The sequence below is a fragment of the Ascaphus truei genome, chromosome 2 (genome assembly GCF_040206685.1).
Source record: "Ascaphus truei isolate aAscTru1 chromosome 2, aAscTru1.hap1, whole genome shotgun sequence".
Classification (NCBI taxonomy): domain Eukaryota; kingdom Metazoa; phylum Chordata; class Amphibia; order Anura; family Ascaphidae; genus Ascaphus; species Ascaphus truei.
Window position 1 is genome coordinate 402,179,970 of NC_134484.1, and position 18,704 is coordinate 402,198,673.

Here is an 18,704-nt window from a genome sequence, read left to right on the forward strand (position 1 = left end):
CTCTGATTGGCTGAAATACCTTGTGACACCGGCCATCTTGGATTTAGTGACGTCATCTTAAAGGCAAATGAAGCACAGCCATTCTGATTGGCTGGCATCACTCCCTTTAAATGACGTCATGACAAAAAAAAATTAAAGTCGGAACATGGTTTTAAACAGCCAATCAGGTGGCTGTTAACCATTTGGAGGCTAAATGTGACGTCACAAGCCCTATTTAAGGCTGTGATGCCTCATTTGAGCCCAAGAAGACGACGAGACAACATCGGTTGGGATCTACCATGGGGCTTTTTGGATTACAACAAGAAGATAGAAGATTAAGAAGATCAAGAAATGGTTACAGATGAAGATAGAAGAAGGTGATTAAAGAAAGAAAAAGAAGATTTGGGTACCTGATCCGGATCTTCATGGCGGATGGCATCGGATGCTGTTGGAGGGCTTCAAAGTACGTGAGCTTCCTGTTACCCCGGGAGTCGGAGGGCCACCGCTTCTAATGGTAAGTAATATATTGAATGTTTATAAATGTCTCTTTGTACAGGTTTATTCATTGGATGTGGGTTTTGATTTTTTGGGTGAGCCACATTGACTGATAATATATTAATCTGTACCACTTTAGGGTACAGATTAATACATTATTATGACAATATTTGGGGGGCATTTCTCGCTTGATATTGCTGTTGCTTTTTTTCATTTCAGTTTATTATGTGGATGTGATTGTTTGTTTTTTTCCAGCTTAATGCTAATAAAAGGTTTGCGATTGGTGTTCGCTTGTAGTTAATGTTGTATTATGTTAGCTAATGTGTTTTATAGTTACTTCAGAGATTGTTTGAATTTATTTCTTTGTCTTTTATGTTTACATTCATTAATGTTGTAGTAATTAATGGTTATGATTGGTTAGTGTTACTATTCATTTTGAGTTGGTTTAGGAATTAATTATTTTGATTGGGTAATGGTTTAATTAATTTATTGTTGATGTTGCTATTGATTGGATTAGCTGGCTACTGTTTTTATTTAGTGAAGTGTGGTTTTTTGGAGTTTACTTATGTTTTATAATTGTGTGTCTTGTGTATTACTGTATTGTAATTAGGGTGCCCATTGAGTGCTATAGAGGCTTATCATGCCCATATTATTATTATATGGGTATGATGTACCACTTTACTACTCAATGGGTACAGGGTGGGTATAGTCAGTCCGGGGTGTGTGCTAGGCTTCACGGATGGGTGAAGGGGGTATTAGCCCTAAGGATGGGTGTCTAGACCTTGTGGGGGGGTAGCGGTTGGGTTAACCCCTTTATTACCTCAGCGGTATTAACCGCTAAGGTAATGAAGGGGTTAAGTCCCCCGCAACCCCCCCACAAGGCCTAAACAGCCACAAAGGGCCAAATTCCCCCTTCACCCACCCTCGCTAGCCACTGTAAGCCGGGCATGGGTGTTTAACCCCTTCATTGCCTTAGCGGTTAGCCGCTAAGGTAATGAAGTTGCTGTAAATGCATTTTTCCTGCCTCGGATGCATGCCGGGGCCCTCCAGTGCTGGTATTAATGGGTATCAGCTCCGGAGACCCCCGGCATCAATCCCAGGCAGGAAAACGGCCTTATTTTTCTAAGTCCTAACTCATCGCAGCTCATCGAGGCATCTCCCCACCAATTTACCCAAATTTTGTGGTGTATTGGATTTGGGGAGAAGAACGCCTTTTAGGGCTGCGCTGGGCTGCGATAGGCCGCGACAGCCGACTCGCGGGTATCTGAATCGCGCGAGTTTATGATCCTTCAGAAAAGGGTCGATAAGCGGCTGATCGCCGCTCAATTGGCGATTTTCTTTTGGTGATAAAATTTTGCGTCGATACAGGCCGTTATCAAGCACTTATCAAGGCTTTCTGAATACGAGTAGCCATTTTGGTCGGTAAGTGCTCGATAAGGGCCTTATCGAGGCTTTCTGAATGAGGCCCTATATGTCTAGCCTTACCGAAAATAGAAATACAGATACATTTTTTTAGATGGATAACCAATAAATGCAACTCTGGCTTATAAGAATTAATAAAATAATACTGGCAAAATTATTACTTAAGGAAATAGATGTGTAGATTTGTATTCCAATAGGATACACATTTACAGATGTGTATCCTGATTTATGAGGTTTTAGACACGATAGAGATGGCTTCAATCAAATTAACAGAAATGTATTAGATCAGCAAACAAAATCTAATAATAACACGGTGGCACTAATTATACTTCATAAGGTTTGTACTTATTACAGTCCTAACAAAACAATACAATTCATCCTATCTAACCATAAATTAATATAAAACACAGATACAGTATATACTGATTTACATGCATACAAGAATTATGATCATTATTACCTAAAATTATGGCTTTTGGAATTCCAACAGGCCTCTCTTTGATCTCCCTTCCCTTGACTGACTAACTAACTGACCCCTTTTCCTTTATATGTATGTTTCTGCCCATTGCTCAACATGTTGGAGGTTTCTGATTGGTTGAGGAAAGATACTCAACCTAAATATTGTGTGTGTCTCATAATCTTGTTTGATGTCTTGAGAATTCCAATTGATGCCTAATCCATCATGTACTATAATGTAATGTAATATATTGGTGGACAGGTCAAAAGTTTCTCAGGGTTTGATCTCTGCTAAGGAATGTGCATATGTTTCCCCTGGCTTCTAAATGTTAATTTCAAAACGCAAGTGGTGTTTAAGGATCTGGGAAACAAACAAAAGACTGGTTATACCAAAGTTGTGGAGTAAACATCCTTTGTTTGTCATTTCCCCTCACTTCTTGCATCTCAATGTAATGTGTTCAAGGTTCAGTTAATCAGATGTGCCTTATTCATATCTACAGTACATCAAAGACAGTTTTTCAAGTGAGTCCTGCACAAGCAATCATCTTGGGTAACACTGCATTTGCAAAGTTAAGCTGACCATATTGAGATCAATTGTCAGTATTTAAATCAATTATGGAAACTGAATACATTTAAAATGAATGTGTTAAACTGATTTCAAGGCTTCAAAAATAAAGCTAGAGGACTGTACGACTCAATGCAAACATTCTTTATTCACATAAGAATAACCTTTACTAGTAATAAGTGACTGATGGAAAATGTTACGTCTCAAAGCTACATCCGTTAAAAGGAAAGATCTCTTCAGATACAGCCTAGATAACAATACAGTCTAAATTTCACATAAAAAATGATCTAACCAACTGATACAATACACAGTATTACTATGTTATCAATATTTCAGTTGTCAGTCATACTGTACCCCAGGCTTTTTGCTATCTGAAGATAAATCAAATCCAGATGCCTATTATAGCTTTCAAAAGCAGAGATCCTTCATCTGACCTCCAAGATAACTTAAGATGATAGATACAATACATGGAAACTATAGAATTAAAATACAAATACCCTTCTGATAATAGTTACTGATAGTATTTTCATATCACTGCCAGTATGTGATTCTTACCACAGTACCATGAGCGATTTTTATTTTGGTACAAAACTGTTAAATAATAATTCCACTTATTATTTCTAATTCAGAAAGATTCCAATACTTCAGAAGATTGTTTATCAGCAGATAAAGTTAGTTTATTCTTACAATGTTATTTACAGATGAAAGTTCAATCAATGATGACAAACATGCTCAGACGCAATGATAGAGAAACCTTTGTTCACTCACATGCTGCTGGTGTTATTTGCAGTGTGTGGTCTTGGAGAGAGCTAGGGGTCTTGGAAAGAGAGAGCGTGGCCAGTGCACAGCTGTATTTATTGATCACTAACTCCGCCCCCTTTCTCCTCATCACTGCTTGAGACAAAGACACTTCAAATGACTTCACTCATATTTCATACTAGGCCTTGAAATCCTATCATTAAGCCAACCTCTAACATCCGTTATTAATTAAGCTTTATCTAGAATTAAGCTTTTTTTGGCTACATATGAATTCTAAATCTTACAACATATTCCCATGCAATTGTCTTGATATACAGTAAGTTCTCATTCATACATTTTAATATAATAAATGGATTTCTAACAAAGTAAAATGAGGGGGCTGTTCAGGGCTGGTGTAAGGGTATTTGGCAGCCTACGTGAACCTTTAGACCTGTGCCCCACACCCCCATTGAATTTTTGGAATTCTTTTTTTTTAAATGTTATAACACCATTCTTTCTCCCTCCCCCTCCTTCTACACTCTCCTCACCCCATCCTCCTCCTCTTCACCCCTATCCTCCCCTCACCCTCTCTCCTCCTCTTTCTCCTCCTCCTGTCTCTCACCTTCCTTCATCCTCCTCTCCTCCCTCTGTCTCGCCCTTCCCCTCCTCCTCTCTCACTCCCATCCCCCTCTGTCACCCCCCTCCTCTCACAATAACTTCTCCTCTCTCACCCCTTCCTCATCGTCTTGCCCCTTCCTGATACGCTCCTCGTCCTCTTACCTCCTTATCCTCTTACCTCATCCCTTCAACCACTCTTCATTCCCTCACCTCATCCTCTCACCCTATTAACAATACCTACCTGGTTTCTAGTTGTCTGAAGTGAAGCAGGGGAGGACCTGCAGTGGCAAACATCGGTAGTCCGTGAAGACTTCCAGGCTGGACCGCTGGAGTGCCCTCCTCCCCTTCTGCCCTCCTTCAACTGCCATACTCCACTGCCGTCCTCCTCTCTCACCACCTGCCTCTGCCACTGGCCTGCTCCTTGGCCACCGCCCATCGTTATCCTCCTCTGCTCCCTTTGAACATCAAAATGTGCCACACTAGGCATTAGTTGCCTAGTGGTGGCATTGTACACTGTTGCATTGTTGCCCCCTTCAGTATATATGTATATGTGTATATATATATATATATATATATATATATATATATATATATATAAATATATATATAAATATATATATATATATACACGGTACATGTTTACTGCATATCTTTTTTTTTGCTTTGCTTTTGGCAAGAGCATAGCTGTGCCTCAACAGTAATTCATGAATACGACATGGGACAAAATAGATTAATTAGCGTACTGTATGCATAGCTGACATATTTTTATAACGTGTAAAATTCTTTATTAAACAGGAGCATTTTGTAACCGTACTTGGGATGGATGGCTATGTTGGGATGATACTCCGGCTGGAATAAACATGTCTCAGAACTGCCCAGACTATTTTGCAGATTTTGATACAACCGGTATAGTATTTGTTTGATTTTCATCATTTATTCAGCTAGCCTGTTGTTTTTATCTCATTATGTAAACACACATGGTGTTAATATTCCAATTATGCATTTACAGCACTAGACTTTATTTGCTTTTTACATTCCTTATGCGTCTTGTAGACTAAAGCATTATCGATTGATTTGAAAACGCAACAGTGCCTTTTATAACACATATAATATTGTGTACTTTATATATTGAAAGAATATGAAACTGAAACAGAACTGATTTGTGGTTCAGTACAGATTCAACACATACTAAATGGTATTACTGTACCTGGAACATTGTACATTAAAAGTAATGCTTTATTTCATTAAGCAGATTTATTCTCAAGTATCCACAGATAGCAACTCCTACAGTATTATTTTGTAAGGTATTTAAATGACCATATAATTAGCAAATCTGTTTTAACAGGAACAAACTAATCCAATATCTTGCTCCACTTAATTATACTACAGTAAAATCACCTATACATGCAAGCTATCACAGACAGTTTTTAACACTTGATTTGTAAGTCAACATATCAGTGGGGATTGGAAAATATATGCTGAAAATATGCCTTATGTTATACAGCAGGAGAACTAATACGCTATGACATGCATTTGAGCATGCAATAACTAATAAACAGCCAAGACATTTAAAAGAATATTTAGTTTCCTTTCTCATCGTAATCACATGATGGAATATTTATATAAGATTGTTAATTTAAAGCAAAACATGTAGCATTCCTCAATTTTTATACTTAACGGAATTTCCTCGATTTTAAGACGCCATCGATTGTAAAACGCACCATTGATTTAACAACAGCTTTTCGGGGGGAAAGGAAACATTACATTGAACGTGCAAAAAAAATGACAATGACAACTTAAATTAAGGCACCTTCAGCATGTTATAGAGCAACATCAACCTCCTGCTCGGCACTACGGTGGTGCGCTAGGGTTGGCAGCATCGAGTTCTAGTAACGTCATTCCACAACGTTGGGGCTCACGCGATCTTCAGTTGACTTACATTAGCAGCCATATTGGTACAGGAACCATTCAGTTACAAAAATCTGTTTTTCAATGTTTGCCAGCATGTACAAAGCTGCTATTCCAACTCTTTGACAAAGCGCTATTGTAGCGTGAAACGCGTTAGAGTGGTGTTTCTGCACCTGCTCTGTACCATGTGTTCACTGGTTCAATAAATCTATTTTAATTGGATCTATGATTGCTGCCCCCACTTTGTTCTATTTTGGCTGTGACCTGGCTGTGCTCCGTTGCATCCCTCCACGGATCGTCACTTCAAGCTGCTATTCCAGATTGGGGAGGAGGAGAAGGGACATGTCTTCACCTCTTATTGGAAGAAGGAAACTTATCAAGGGCATTATAACAATACCATATAACATTTTTACATATACTTCAGTTCAAGTGGCCAACTACGTCACAACTTACTCCTCTTCCTAGCGGCTGGCAAGTTTTTTTTTGTGCATCGATTGTAAATGCGTCCCGATTAGAGAAACGTTCAAATGTGAAAAAAAGTGCGTCTTAGAATCGAAGAAATACGGTATTAATGTTATTACTGGATTGAAGTAGGGGGTCTCCTGAGCTGAAATGTGTTAATTTCAGCTCTGGTATCCCCCTGCTTCCAGAGATACTTACAGCCATATGGGGTGCCAGTATCAGCAGCCAGGGAACTTGTGTGTCTAAGCCTGGCAGCTTAAATATCCCACTTCCTATTTGCCCTCGTGACATCATCCCTTGCAGCTTCCTATTGGCCCACGTTACTTGGACATTTAAACATGAAGGAGATACCTCCAACCCCTATGGACGTAAGTAGCTCTAACAACAGGGGTCCCCAGAGCAGAAATAAACACATTTCAGCTTCAGAGACCCCCCCCCCACATCAAACCTGTAATAAAACATAAATAAAGTGTGCAGTACTACATGTTTTGCTGGTTTAAGCACCTGAAATATGGCCAAAAGTATATCTTCACTAAAGCCACATGTATTGTTTATTCTGGCTTATATTGCTGTACTGGTGCAAGTGTAACTCTGCTTCCCCCCCCCCCCCCCAGACTCTACGGTGGTGTCTAGGGTGCATGAGGGCAGATTACATGCGCTGTGGTGCGTACCTGTGAGGAACAGGAGGGCCTGAGCTTCCCGTGGTGTTGTGGGGGAGCCAGGACCGGGCTTCTGGGGTGATAGCCTCCATGATCTCTTAGTGGTGCAGCGCCTCCATCTTCTATACTCCCAGGGTAATGGGACAGGACCGGTATAGAAGAACCCCTCAGGTCCCCGTGGTTATACTCTCCAAATCACACACAGTCTTTACGGGTGCAGAACAGTCTCTTTATTTGACAGAGCAACGATATCCCAACGATAAGGCTTCCAGCAGCCGCAATACAATCGCCAGGACTAGGTACACACCGCTCACCTCCGCCCAAAGGCTTCCTCCTCTCCTTCCCTCCAAGTCACTCTTCCGACAGGATGGTCTGAGCTAGGGCTTCAATACCCCGTGGCCCACCCCCGAGGTTAGCCTCGAGGTGGGTCTCGAATTCCCCCCCCCCATCACCCCTGGCAGTGGGGTGAGGGCATTGGTCCACCAGTCTATGATTCTATCAGCTCTACTTATAGACGCTGATCGTTTCAGTTCCTCTCGCTCTTATCCGGCACGCTGCGCCGGGGAGCCCGCAGCCTCCTAATACTCCTCGGACCGTTCCGCAGGATTCGTGGCTTACGGCATAATACTCAGCAACTCTAGACTCTCGATATCACTGTTCACTCGAACTCTTCCTAAGCTACTCTCTCTTCCGAAGGACCATCAAAAAAGAGGAATACAGCACAAAAGCACAGAAGAAGAACAACGCCAAACTCACCGGAGTTGGTTGCTAAATATAGAGCTTGCCCCTCCCCTCATGGTGTCAGCAGAACCTCCCCTCTTGCTCATGCGTGCAGCAGAGTCCAGGCCTGCGTCTACTACTCAGGTTAGGGCTATGAAGGGGGAAACCCATGATGATTACTGGCGCCTGATCTTAACAGGACTTATCACAGTAGAAGGGAGATAGGTATAGCCTGAGCTGTTTACAGGGGGCTACACAAGTATAAATGTTCTAAATAATAATAAATTAATATATTGTTTTTTAACTGTATTGGAATTGTAAAATATTTTACTAAGCGAGACCATACCAATAAGTTATTCCCAAAGCCCTACTATATTTCTAAAGTTAAAGTTATTTAGTGAACATAACCCAATACGCTTAAATTTCCCATGGTAGATTAACACTTTTATACCAAGTTTTATGACCAAATACCGGCACATGATAGTACAACTTTGTGTAAAAAAAAAAAAAAAAGGCAACATTTACCTTGATAAGAAGATTCACAAATAAATAACTAGATGAACCAGGAATCACCAGACAATAAATAGTCAGTTATACTAATGTGAGAGTTTCTTACGTTTCCTTTATTAGCATCTGTTTAAACTCCGTTAAATGGAAAATAAATCAATATCCACCTGATGGCAACAAGCTACCTAATTAGGTCATAAAATGCTTTAATCATCTAAAGTGTACTCTTTCCAACCTTTAAGTAAACCAATTTACAAAATGATCTTCCTTTGATGCTATCCAGACTTTACACTTTTTCTAAATCTTTTTTTTATTTATTTTTTAATTAATGAATGAGATAGGGAGGGGAAATTATACCAGTACGTTTACAAGTAGGTAAGCTGAGGCAGAGAGATATACAGTACTTTGACCAAGGTTACATAGCGTGATTGTAAGCAGCTGAAACATCTATGCACAGCCTGTTTATTGATACAATAAACCTCCACAAGCATTAAAAGTCTGCCCAGAGATTTGCTTTAAAATGTACTTGAGTGCTGTACCTCTAAAAGGGCTAGATCAGGGGCGCTCAACTCCAGTCCTCAAGCCTCCCCCAAAAGGTCAGGTTTTCAGGATATCCCAGCTTCAGCACAGGTGGCTCAATCAAAGGCTTAGTAATTTTTCTTTTAGAAACTGTTCCCTACGTCATCTGTCTTGCAGTAATATGTAATATATATGTTTATTTTTTGGGGTTAATAGGACTGCAGAGGTAGTGTAGCATGAAAACGATAAAGGAATTGATGAAATGTAAAAATTGAAGAAGAAAAATATATATATATATGTGTGTGTATATATATATATATATATATATATATGCCAATTAAACAAGCGACCAGAGGTGTATTGGAGAGAGAATTTTTTTTGTAGGTAATACTTAAATGGTTTAAGTTCACAGTACAAATAACAGTGTGATTAATTAGGTGCTCCCACCGAATATAGTGAACTAAGTGAATAAAAAGTGTTGAACACGGTGTATATCAATAATTAAAAACAGAAATTATGTTAATTTTTATAACTGTGCTAATATTAAATAATATAGTGCATCAGGTGAAAAAGTGAAAAAAAGGTCAAGTTAAAATGAATCAGTTGTAACTCCCTGGTAGGGGCTGTCTTCACTGGTCCCTAAATGGCTGAAACGATCTTCAAAATCCAGGGGAGGGGGTGTGAGAGGGGAGGGGGTGTGGGAGGGGAGGAGGGGAGGGGGTGTGGGAGGGGAGGGGGTGTGAGAGGGGAGGGGGTGTGGGAGGGGAGGAGGGGAGGGGGTGTGGGAGGGGAGGGGGTGTGGGAGGGGAGGAGGGGAGGGGGTGTGGGAGGGGAGGAGGGGAGGGGGTGTAGGAGGGGAGGAGGGGAGGGGGTGTGGGAGGGGAGGGGTGTGGGAGGGGAGGAGGGGAGGGGGTGTGGGAGGGGAGGGGGTGTGGGAGGAGGGGAGGGGGTGTGGGAGGGGAGGAGGGGAGGGGGTGTGGGAGGGGAGGGGGTGTGGGAGGGGTGCATGGGAGAGAATCAACAGGGAAAAAAAAGAGAATAAAACATCTAAGAGCTGGTGTCTTGTAAAAGTTGTGGGTCATATAGATCTTGGCTCATATAGAGTGCCTACTATAGAGTGAAGGAGAGAAATGGAAACCATAGCGCATGTCAATAAGTAAGAAAGCTTTTTACTTAAAAGGTAAGAATCGTACTAACATTGTGTACAATTAGTAAAAGCATAAACAGTGAATTAGACATCGTGAGTCATCGCCATCTCACTGCCTCTGTCTCCTCAGTAACGCCGATAGTCCGGGATGCCTTCTCCAGCTGTTGCTGCCGTGCCGGCATCTCTCGCAAGCTCTGCGATGTCACTTCTGTTTTTTTCAGCGTCACTTCAGTCATACTGAGCCACTAATTGAGCCAGCTGTGCTGATGTAGGGATATCCTGGAAACCTGGCCTGTTTGCGGCCCTCGAGGACTGGAGTTGTGCAGGCCTGATGTACAGGATGGGTACAGCATACTTGCACAGCAATTTCATCATAGAGCAGACTGTTTTTTATTGTTACATTTGTTCAACCATTTCTTTTCATTGATACTTACTGTACATTAAACTGGCGGCAACAATTGAGTTTCTCATTTATACTTCATGACTTTCCATGACTTATACTGTTCATTTCACCCAGCATAACATATAAAAACCATATTAGAGAAAAAAACAAACCATAGTACACAGAAATGCAATTACATTGTCTTGATCTGTCACGCTAGAGACAATATGTTTTGTGAACAACTACAGCTACCAGGGGGTTAACTTTCATTTAAAAAATACCTATCTTTTTATGTCACCTGTGAGAGTAATGTGGAATCATCATGGTCTCTGCATTAATGAGCTAATAAAATAATTAAAAGGGAATATTTTGTATAATTGAAGTGACTGGTTAGAGTGTACAGATATACCAGATATTTGACCTGATCTGGCCATGGTATCTTCAATGGAGGCATCATAAAAGTTCCTGGGGCTTTTTTGGCTGCCGGACAGAGGGGAGAAGAGGGTCACTATATTACTTCTTGAAGATTTCCCATAATGTAAGATAATTAAAATCTGGTTCAATTTACAAGGATAAAAGATATAGGGTTGTGACGAGCCGCAAAACAGAATGATACTGACTGTAACATGACTCCGTGTCTGGGTTGCATACGTCAGATATTTGTTTCCTGCTTCAAATCTAAGAGTTGCGTTACCAAAAATGATATCTCCGCCTTCAACAAAATCATACGAATTCAATGATGTGGGTAGCATTATTCTAGAGGTTGTAGGGAGAGGGGGTATTTTATACTCTCAGATTCATTTGGGTTTAAAATCCTGATTATCTTGGTTTTGCCAAAGGAAAAACTATGCCTTTATAAGCAAGGCCATGATAGTATATAAATCTGAGTTTATAAGAGAGCGGTGTTATACCAATAGCAAGGGAATGCTCATACATTGACCATGGCCCCTTGCAGGCGCACTTGCCAAAATACCTTCCCACTTTAACAGGAACTGTATTTGGGATTTAATTGTACCTTTTGTGAAGAGATTAACCGCATTTCCTGACACATTAGGCTACACTGGGTTTTTTGTGTTAATTATATCATTTTCTAGTAAACAGGGGACCAGGGACACTAAGAATAATACCTTAAATTATTCTTGGTGGTGGAAACAGGGAAATTGAGGTTTAGTGGTGATGGGCTTAGGGAGATATTGCTAATTTTTAGTACCCTGCAGGGTGGTAAGTGAGTAATCTGAATTGTATGTATTATGTACTGGCATAAATATATTAAATGATGCATGCATATTTCTATATTTCTGTAAAGCTTACAAATTGAGTATTGTGACCAGTGTAAAATACAGTATCTGTTCAAATTCTATACAGATGCAGCATCATTTACTTTTGCCGTGGATGCTGTGAGCTGCAGCATGTGCACTTTGTTGTCCACACCTTGCCCGCAGTCAGACGGAATTATTTGTGCTGTTATTTACAGATGTAGCCACCAGTATCTGATGACTTGACTGGGAAAATACTGTGGCTATCTCACAGTAAATGCTGCAACATTTCTGTGAGATTCTGCAGACAGACAAATGGCCCATCGGATTTACATCGCGGGGGTCCCTGCAGTCCCATTCAAACTGAATGGGACTGCAGGGACCCTGCTGTTTTAACCCGATGGACCATTAGTCTGGCTGTAGAAATCTCACAGAATTTGTTTGAGTTCAGTGCACGGCCGACAGGTGGTTCACTGAATATCTTCGCCTATGATACTCTGAATGCTACAGTACAGTTCAGTAGTAACATTGCAGGTGTCTGAATACAAGATAAATGTACACATTTGTACTGGACAGTACAGCACTATATCTGACACATCCAAAAGACCTGCCCAAATTGCGTCTCATTTGTCTGATGCTGATCTCACACACTGTAAGATCATGCTTCTTCTGCAGAATATCCAGAACTTCTGTCGCAGACCACTCATCCACTGATATCCTCCACCAGCCGAAATGGTTCACTGTGAAAATAAGGAACATAAGGATTCAAAGAGGGAAGATATATAAGCATACAGTTTGGCTGTGTGGAGAAAAATATTAGAACCAAAAGTGTATACTGCACTGTACTTACTCGGGTTTGGACCTTTCTACGAATCTTACCTTTCCTTTGGGCATCATACCGAACCACAGGCTAGTGTCACCTGGATGCCCATTTCCTGTAGCAACTGTCGGATCTCCATTGTTCTGTATCCCTTCTTTAGCATGCGCATTATCGCAATGCTATTATCTTTGCTAATTTATTTGGTCGTTGCTGCTTTTCAGTGGAGATGGGCAATTTTTAGGTGGAGATCAGCCAATTTCTTTGGTCCGCCGATTTCAGCAGATCAATCTCAAAAAGGGCAATTCGCGTTTTTGCGGATTTGTTATTTGTATTACCAATACAGTCCGTGGATTCCGCAACCTGTTGATTGATTTGTAGAATCCAATCCATGGATTTAGCAATCCATTGGCGGATTTTTAATAATTCACCAATGGATTGCTGAATCTGAGGATTGGATCCTACAAATCCGTCTACGGGTTGTATCCAATATTTTTGATGAATCCACACGGATTCAAACTGACCAAATTAATTAGTGGATTTTACACCGCGAAACGTATTTTGGGTTGAAAATTTGAGAAATCCGGGAAATGGATTTGAGCGGATACGCCCATCTCTACTTTTCAGAAGGTCTAAACTCCTGCATTGCATCTTCGTTATACTGTATAAAGTATTCTGTTTTTTACAGGTAAAGCGACAGGTACAGGTATTCACCTACTTTTGACACCTTTCTCAGTAGAAAAACTTAGCTCGAGCCAACACTGGATACTGCAACTGTCACATCAGCGGTACTGTACATAAAAGCTTACAGAAATTGCATTTCCACACTCACTGATCTTGTTCAGAACTAACTCTTGTGCTTTCAGATACTGTATCTTTTGCTTGAACAATGGACGTAAGAATTGGACGTAATGGACGTGCTTTTCCAGCCAAAATTATCAGAAAGCAAAAGTTACCAGCTCTGCCAGTAACCCCCAAAAATAAAAAGGCTAAAGGGGGGGAAAGAAAACCAAACAGCACCCAAAACTCCTAAGATGAAGAATCTGGCAAAGGGTAGAGACAGAAGATGGTGAAGACCCTGTTGACTCAAGTTTTTTGACCCAGGTAACCTGCTTCTGCACCAGGTACCCCGATCCCTATCGCTCCCAGCTCCAAACCTTATCACCTTGCCTCAGATTTAGCTTTGCCACATACAGTCCTTGCGAACCTCACACCGGACCCAGCTCAGATCAACCCAGTCCCTGCTCACCTCTCTTTGGACCCAGCTCAGTCAGATGCATGTTGGCAATGTTGGATGGATTTGTTACACCTGTCCCACCACATACATACAGGGATACAGTGGAAGCACAGTTGGACCTGCTTTTGGAGAGGATGGAGAGGGACATTGCTGGTCCCTATTCTAGGCCCACAGCTGTAGTAGAGAGCAGGACATCTGTAGGAACCCTCTTCACCCCTTGTGTCTCTATGCCATACCCAGATGTTACTAACATTCCAGACGAGGACAATTTGGCTACAAGCCCCCCTGATGGAGGGAGAGACCTGCAGGAAAGTGTCCATCCAAGAGCAGTTAGCTGTGCTTGATTTCCAAACCACACACGCAGCACCACAGAAGCAAAGACCACAGATAATCTGTGGGAATGGAAATGTAGTGCAACAAATAGCGCACACCTAAATCACTTAAATAAAGGTGATTGTTGAAAGTGAAAAAAACAACCAATATGTGGTAATTAATACATGTAGAGAGGTGCAGCTGACAGAAGGGTGTTTCTCAACACCCTTTAAAATTACAACAAACAGACCTTAAGCGCAAACTCTCCTCATGTGTGACTTACAGCATATAAAGTGCAAGTGAATGTACAATGGATGCAATAAAAAGCAACTCACTCCATGATGTTGATAGAAGGAATGAGATCAGAAATGCTGATCTATAGGAGGATTATCCAATTCTCCTATAGATCAGCATTTCTGATCTCATTCTGAGCTCATTGTGAGCAGAGCGCCGTCGCCATGGACCCAGAGTGCTCACAACGCTTTTTTATTCTGCGGAGCATGTGAGTTTGTACTTAGGCTCACTGCTCACTTTGTTATTTTAGAAACTGTGCCGTACTATACATTTCCTCTTTATTTTATATACCTGGGGAGTTCCTGAATATCCAATCCTCCTATAGATCAGCATTTCTGATCTCATTCCTCCTATCAACATCATGGAGTGAGTTGCTTTTTATTGCATCCATTGCACATTCACTTGCACATGAGGAGAGTTTGCACTTAAGGTCTGTTTGTTGTAATTGAAATGCAGTAGGGAACATCCAGCGTTACGTTATACCAATGTAATAACATCAATACCTGTCAATATATAATAAAATGTGGATGAAAGCAGAGTTGATATGAACAGCTAATCTTCAAACACCATGTGAGTTTTGAGCAATATTCTGAGTAGTCCAAACAAGTCAACTACGACAGCTTGAAATAAATACATTTGAAGAAAGCCATTATTGACAAACTGAAGAAGCAGCTTAAACTCGCTGCTGCACAACTCAAGACCGTCATAGAAACCTTTGATGCACTTTTACGGAATCAGAGGACTGTGGGCTGGAGTCTTCCAAGTGAAGACAAATTTATGAACTGAATAAATACAGTTTAAAAAATAAAAATATAATCTAAGAAATAAAGTTTAACAGAAAATGATTATAATTAAGGACTTTATTGAAGTCATTGTTTAATTGTTTTAATTCTTGTTTTGTTGGTTTGGCAGGCTGATGAGTATCAATACCGTGTTCATGCAGGAAACACAGCCAGCGATACTGCCAGGTAATTTACTGTACTGTAATTCACGCATCTACAGTACAGTATTTTCTTTTAATAACATTCAATTATTTAACATTTGAACATGTAAAAGAGACAGCAAGAAGATGATATTGGTTGAAGAAGATTGTATTATTCTAAAAATTCATATTGTAGTAATTGTTTAATTCTTGATTTCATTCTTGTTTGGCAGGCTGATGAGCATCAACACTGTGTTTGTGCAGGAAACATATCCAGCGATACTGTCAGGTAATATTATATAATTCATGCATCTATTTTTTCCGTCAATACCCGTACTGAACACGCATGTCTTCAATACAGTACAGTTTGCATGCACAGACATTAAATGCGCCGCAATTCGTTTCAACCAGGTTCCAAAGAAACACTCATGCGCATACAAGTTTATCGGTCATACATGTACCACAAAATGTAATTAATTCTATTTCTTCTTGATTATTAATATATAACATTCTTATTTAAAGGGGAAAGTGTAAAAGAGCCAGCCCGAAGAAGATGCTGGTCAGAAAAGATTGTACATTTGGAAGAAGATCGAAGAAAATTGTATTGTATTTTCATAAACTGTCCTTTACTGTAATCTAATATAAAAATTATATTAAAAAAATTATTTGTAGTCACCTGAAGTTTTTTAGGGGAATAAGTGGTGGGTTATATTTAAATATGGGATATCATATCATATGAAATAATTGGGAATAAGGGATGGGTTACATAAGATTTAGATTTGAAGACACACTAGCACCACCTACCATTACTGTGGAGTATTGCAACCTGTGAGCAGCTTACAAAACATCAGGAGATCAGATGCAATCCGTGAGACCCCGATTAAAGTAAATGACGCTATATCTGTATATTTAATAAATAATACAATGAATATAATCTATATTTACACACTTTTATACTGTCATATTGTGTAGCAGGGTAGCCCCCTGGTTACTATTCTGGCCTAGGGCTGGTTGTCAGTAGTTGGTATAGGGTTTTCCCCTTCACTGGTGTTGCCAGAGTGTCAGAGGAGGTGGGTACAGCAGGTTTGAGATTGCCCAATCCTGGGACAGACCTGGTGCCTCTCCTGGCTGTACTTAAAGGCAGACACTGCCCAAAATGAATTGGTCCTTCCCACTTAAGGAAGGCAGGTCACACGACTGGGAGCCTGAGATTGGGGCCTTCCCATGTGCTTTTCCCTCCAGGAAAAAGTGAGTTTAGACCATACCTCTGCCTCTACTAGGGAGGTGGGAAAGAGCTAGGACAGCTGCGGGTGCCCTTGGCAGTCAGGTTTTCAGGATATCCCTGCTTCAGCACAGGTGGCTTAATCAGTGGCTCTGTCTTTGACTGTACAACCTGTACTGAAACAGGGATATTCTGAAAACCTGACCTGTTGGCGGCCTTTGAGGTCTGAAGTTGCCACCCTTGTCTTACACTGATTGTTAATTTGAATAAACATTTTCTTGCTTAATTTTGAAACAAAATCCTTACATTTTCAGAAATATGCATTTTCAGAAATATGCACGTGAGTTTTTATTTAGTATTTTCTTTAGTATTCTGACTTTGTATGTATTTTTCTTACTATATGGGGAGGTGTGGTGGAAGCGTTTACCCTCATTGACGGATCCGCTCACGTGATGCGGCTGCCGCGCAAAAGACAAAATAATTAGTATTTTCAAAATCTGCCGTGCGGTCGCTCTGCATCGCTAGCATGGTCACATGCACTATGGGCGGCCTCACAGGGAAGAGGTCTGTTCTTGCAGTGAGCACTATGATCTCATTCAAACAAAGGGTTCTCACCCAATGTGCATCTAACTGAATGAAGTTCTTTTAAGCATAAAGGGGAGGTTAAATAATGGGAAACAAACTGCTGCAGGTGGTACTTAGAACTATAAACAAGATGAACGACCATGAGAATATGTATATGTAAGCCTTACAGTGATTATGTGTAGTTATAAATGGGCATACTACAGTAGCTAAATAATCTTAGTAAATCCTGAAAATAATGTTAACTGGATTAGAGAGAATTGAATTTCCTGTCACTAACAGTTAAGTTCATAACTAAGTTATATACATTTTGAACCGATTTATGGAATCGTTGGAATGTTATCTTTACCATGCCATGCAACAAAAATTTTTAAAGAAATGAAAATAAAGAAAATGGGGTATATCTCCCTGAGAGGGGCACTGATTGGACCCAAAATAACCAACATACGACCAAGGAATATATTCACGGGTAAACACAATCAAATCATTACAGGAGCTTGTAATACATGAGCAAATACCAAAAGAAAATAAATGATTAATATATATTTAACAATAAAAAATAAGTGCTTCTGTGACCCGTTACCCTCCACCCCCCACTCCTCCTCCCCCCCCACTACCCACCCCTCCCACTTAAGAAGATTGTTGTTGCAAAACATTGTATGTAGCATAGATCGGATTTTCTTTTGAACAAAAAATACAATCGTCTAAATGTTGTAAGTTCCTTCAATAAATATATTTGTGAAATACATAGTTGAAGGTATAGTTTGTTCCATTTTTAAAGACTATGCCCAGAGTAGCAGTGGTTGTGGGTTTGAGTCCCATTGGGTCTGACACCAGTCCAGTTATTTGGTGCTTTAGGCTTGTCAACTCAGTATAGTTCTTATAAACATGTAGAGAAAAGTGGATCCTTAGATAGTTCTCATGGGGCAAACAGAACCAAAGAGTGCAGCCAACAGACAAATGTAATCAAAATTCAAAAAATTTCAAGTCCCCTTATGTAGAATTCATGTAGACTTCAATAGTCAAAAAAACTTCATAGTGTATTTTATTGGTAAATCATCAGAGAGCATGACTGTTAAGGTCCATCCCTGGACCCTTTATCAGGTTGTTATGACTCTCACACATGTAGTACGGTATACTGTATATTTAACACCCATGAATTAAACTAAAAGGGGGTAGTTTTCTTCATTCCTTGACTGGCCAGAAAATTTGCATTAAATGTCCTTGGACATTCGTGTCCGAAACGCGTAGGAGGATTTTTTCCAGCTCCAGGGGTGATGCTTTTTTGTACCTGTGCTGAATAAATAGAATTTTATTTTATACCACCTAACTCCCTGGCAGTGCGCCTTATTCTCTTTATTTACTCTAACAAATACACAATACCTAGTGCTTTTTTTGTAAAAAAAAAAAAAAAGGAGGTGCCAGTACTCAGGGCCAAGACAGCTTTCTCGAGACTGCCCAGGACTAGAGTGTCAACTTGGCCAT

At 40.3% G+C, this 18,704-nt stretch overlaps 1 protein-coding gene across 2 annotated transcripts in view; it reads left to right on the top strand.

Moving 5' to 3' along the window:
* Positions 1-18,704, top strand: part of CALCR (calcitonin receptor) — a 379,531-nt gene that overhangs the window by 199,118 nt on the left and 161,709 nt on the right. For both annotated transcript variants that reach the window (XM_075587337.1, XM_075587336.1), the window contains one exon: positions 5,069-5,179. In XM_075587337.1, the coding sequence (XP_075443452.1) occupies positions 5,069-5,179 (111 nt within the window). The remainder of the gene's footprint in view (positions 1-5,068; positions 5,180-18,704) is intronic.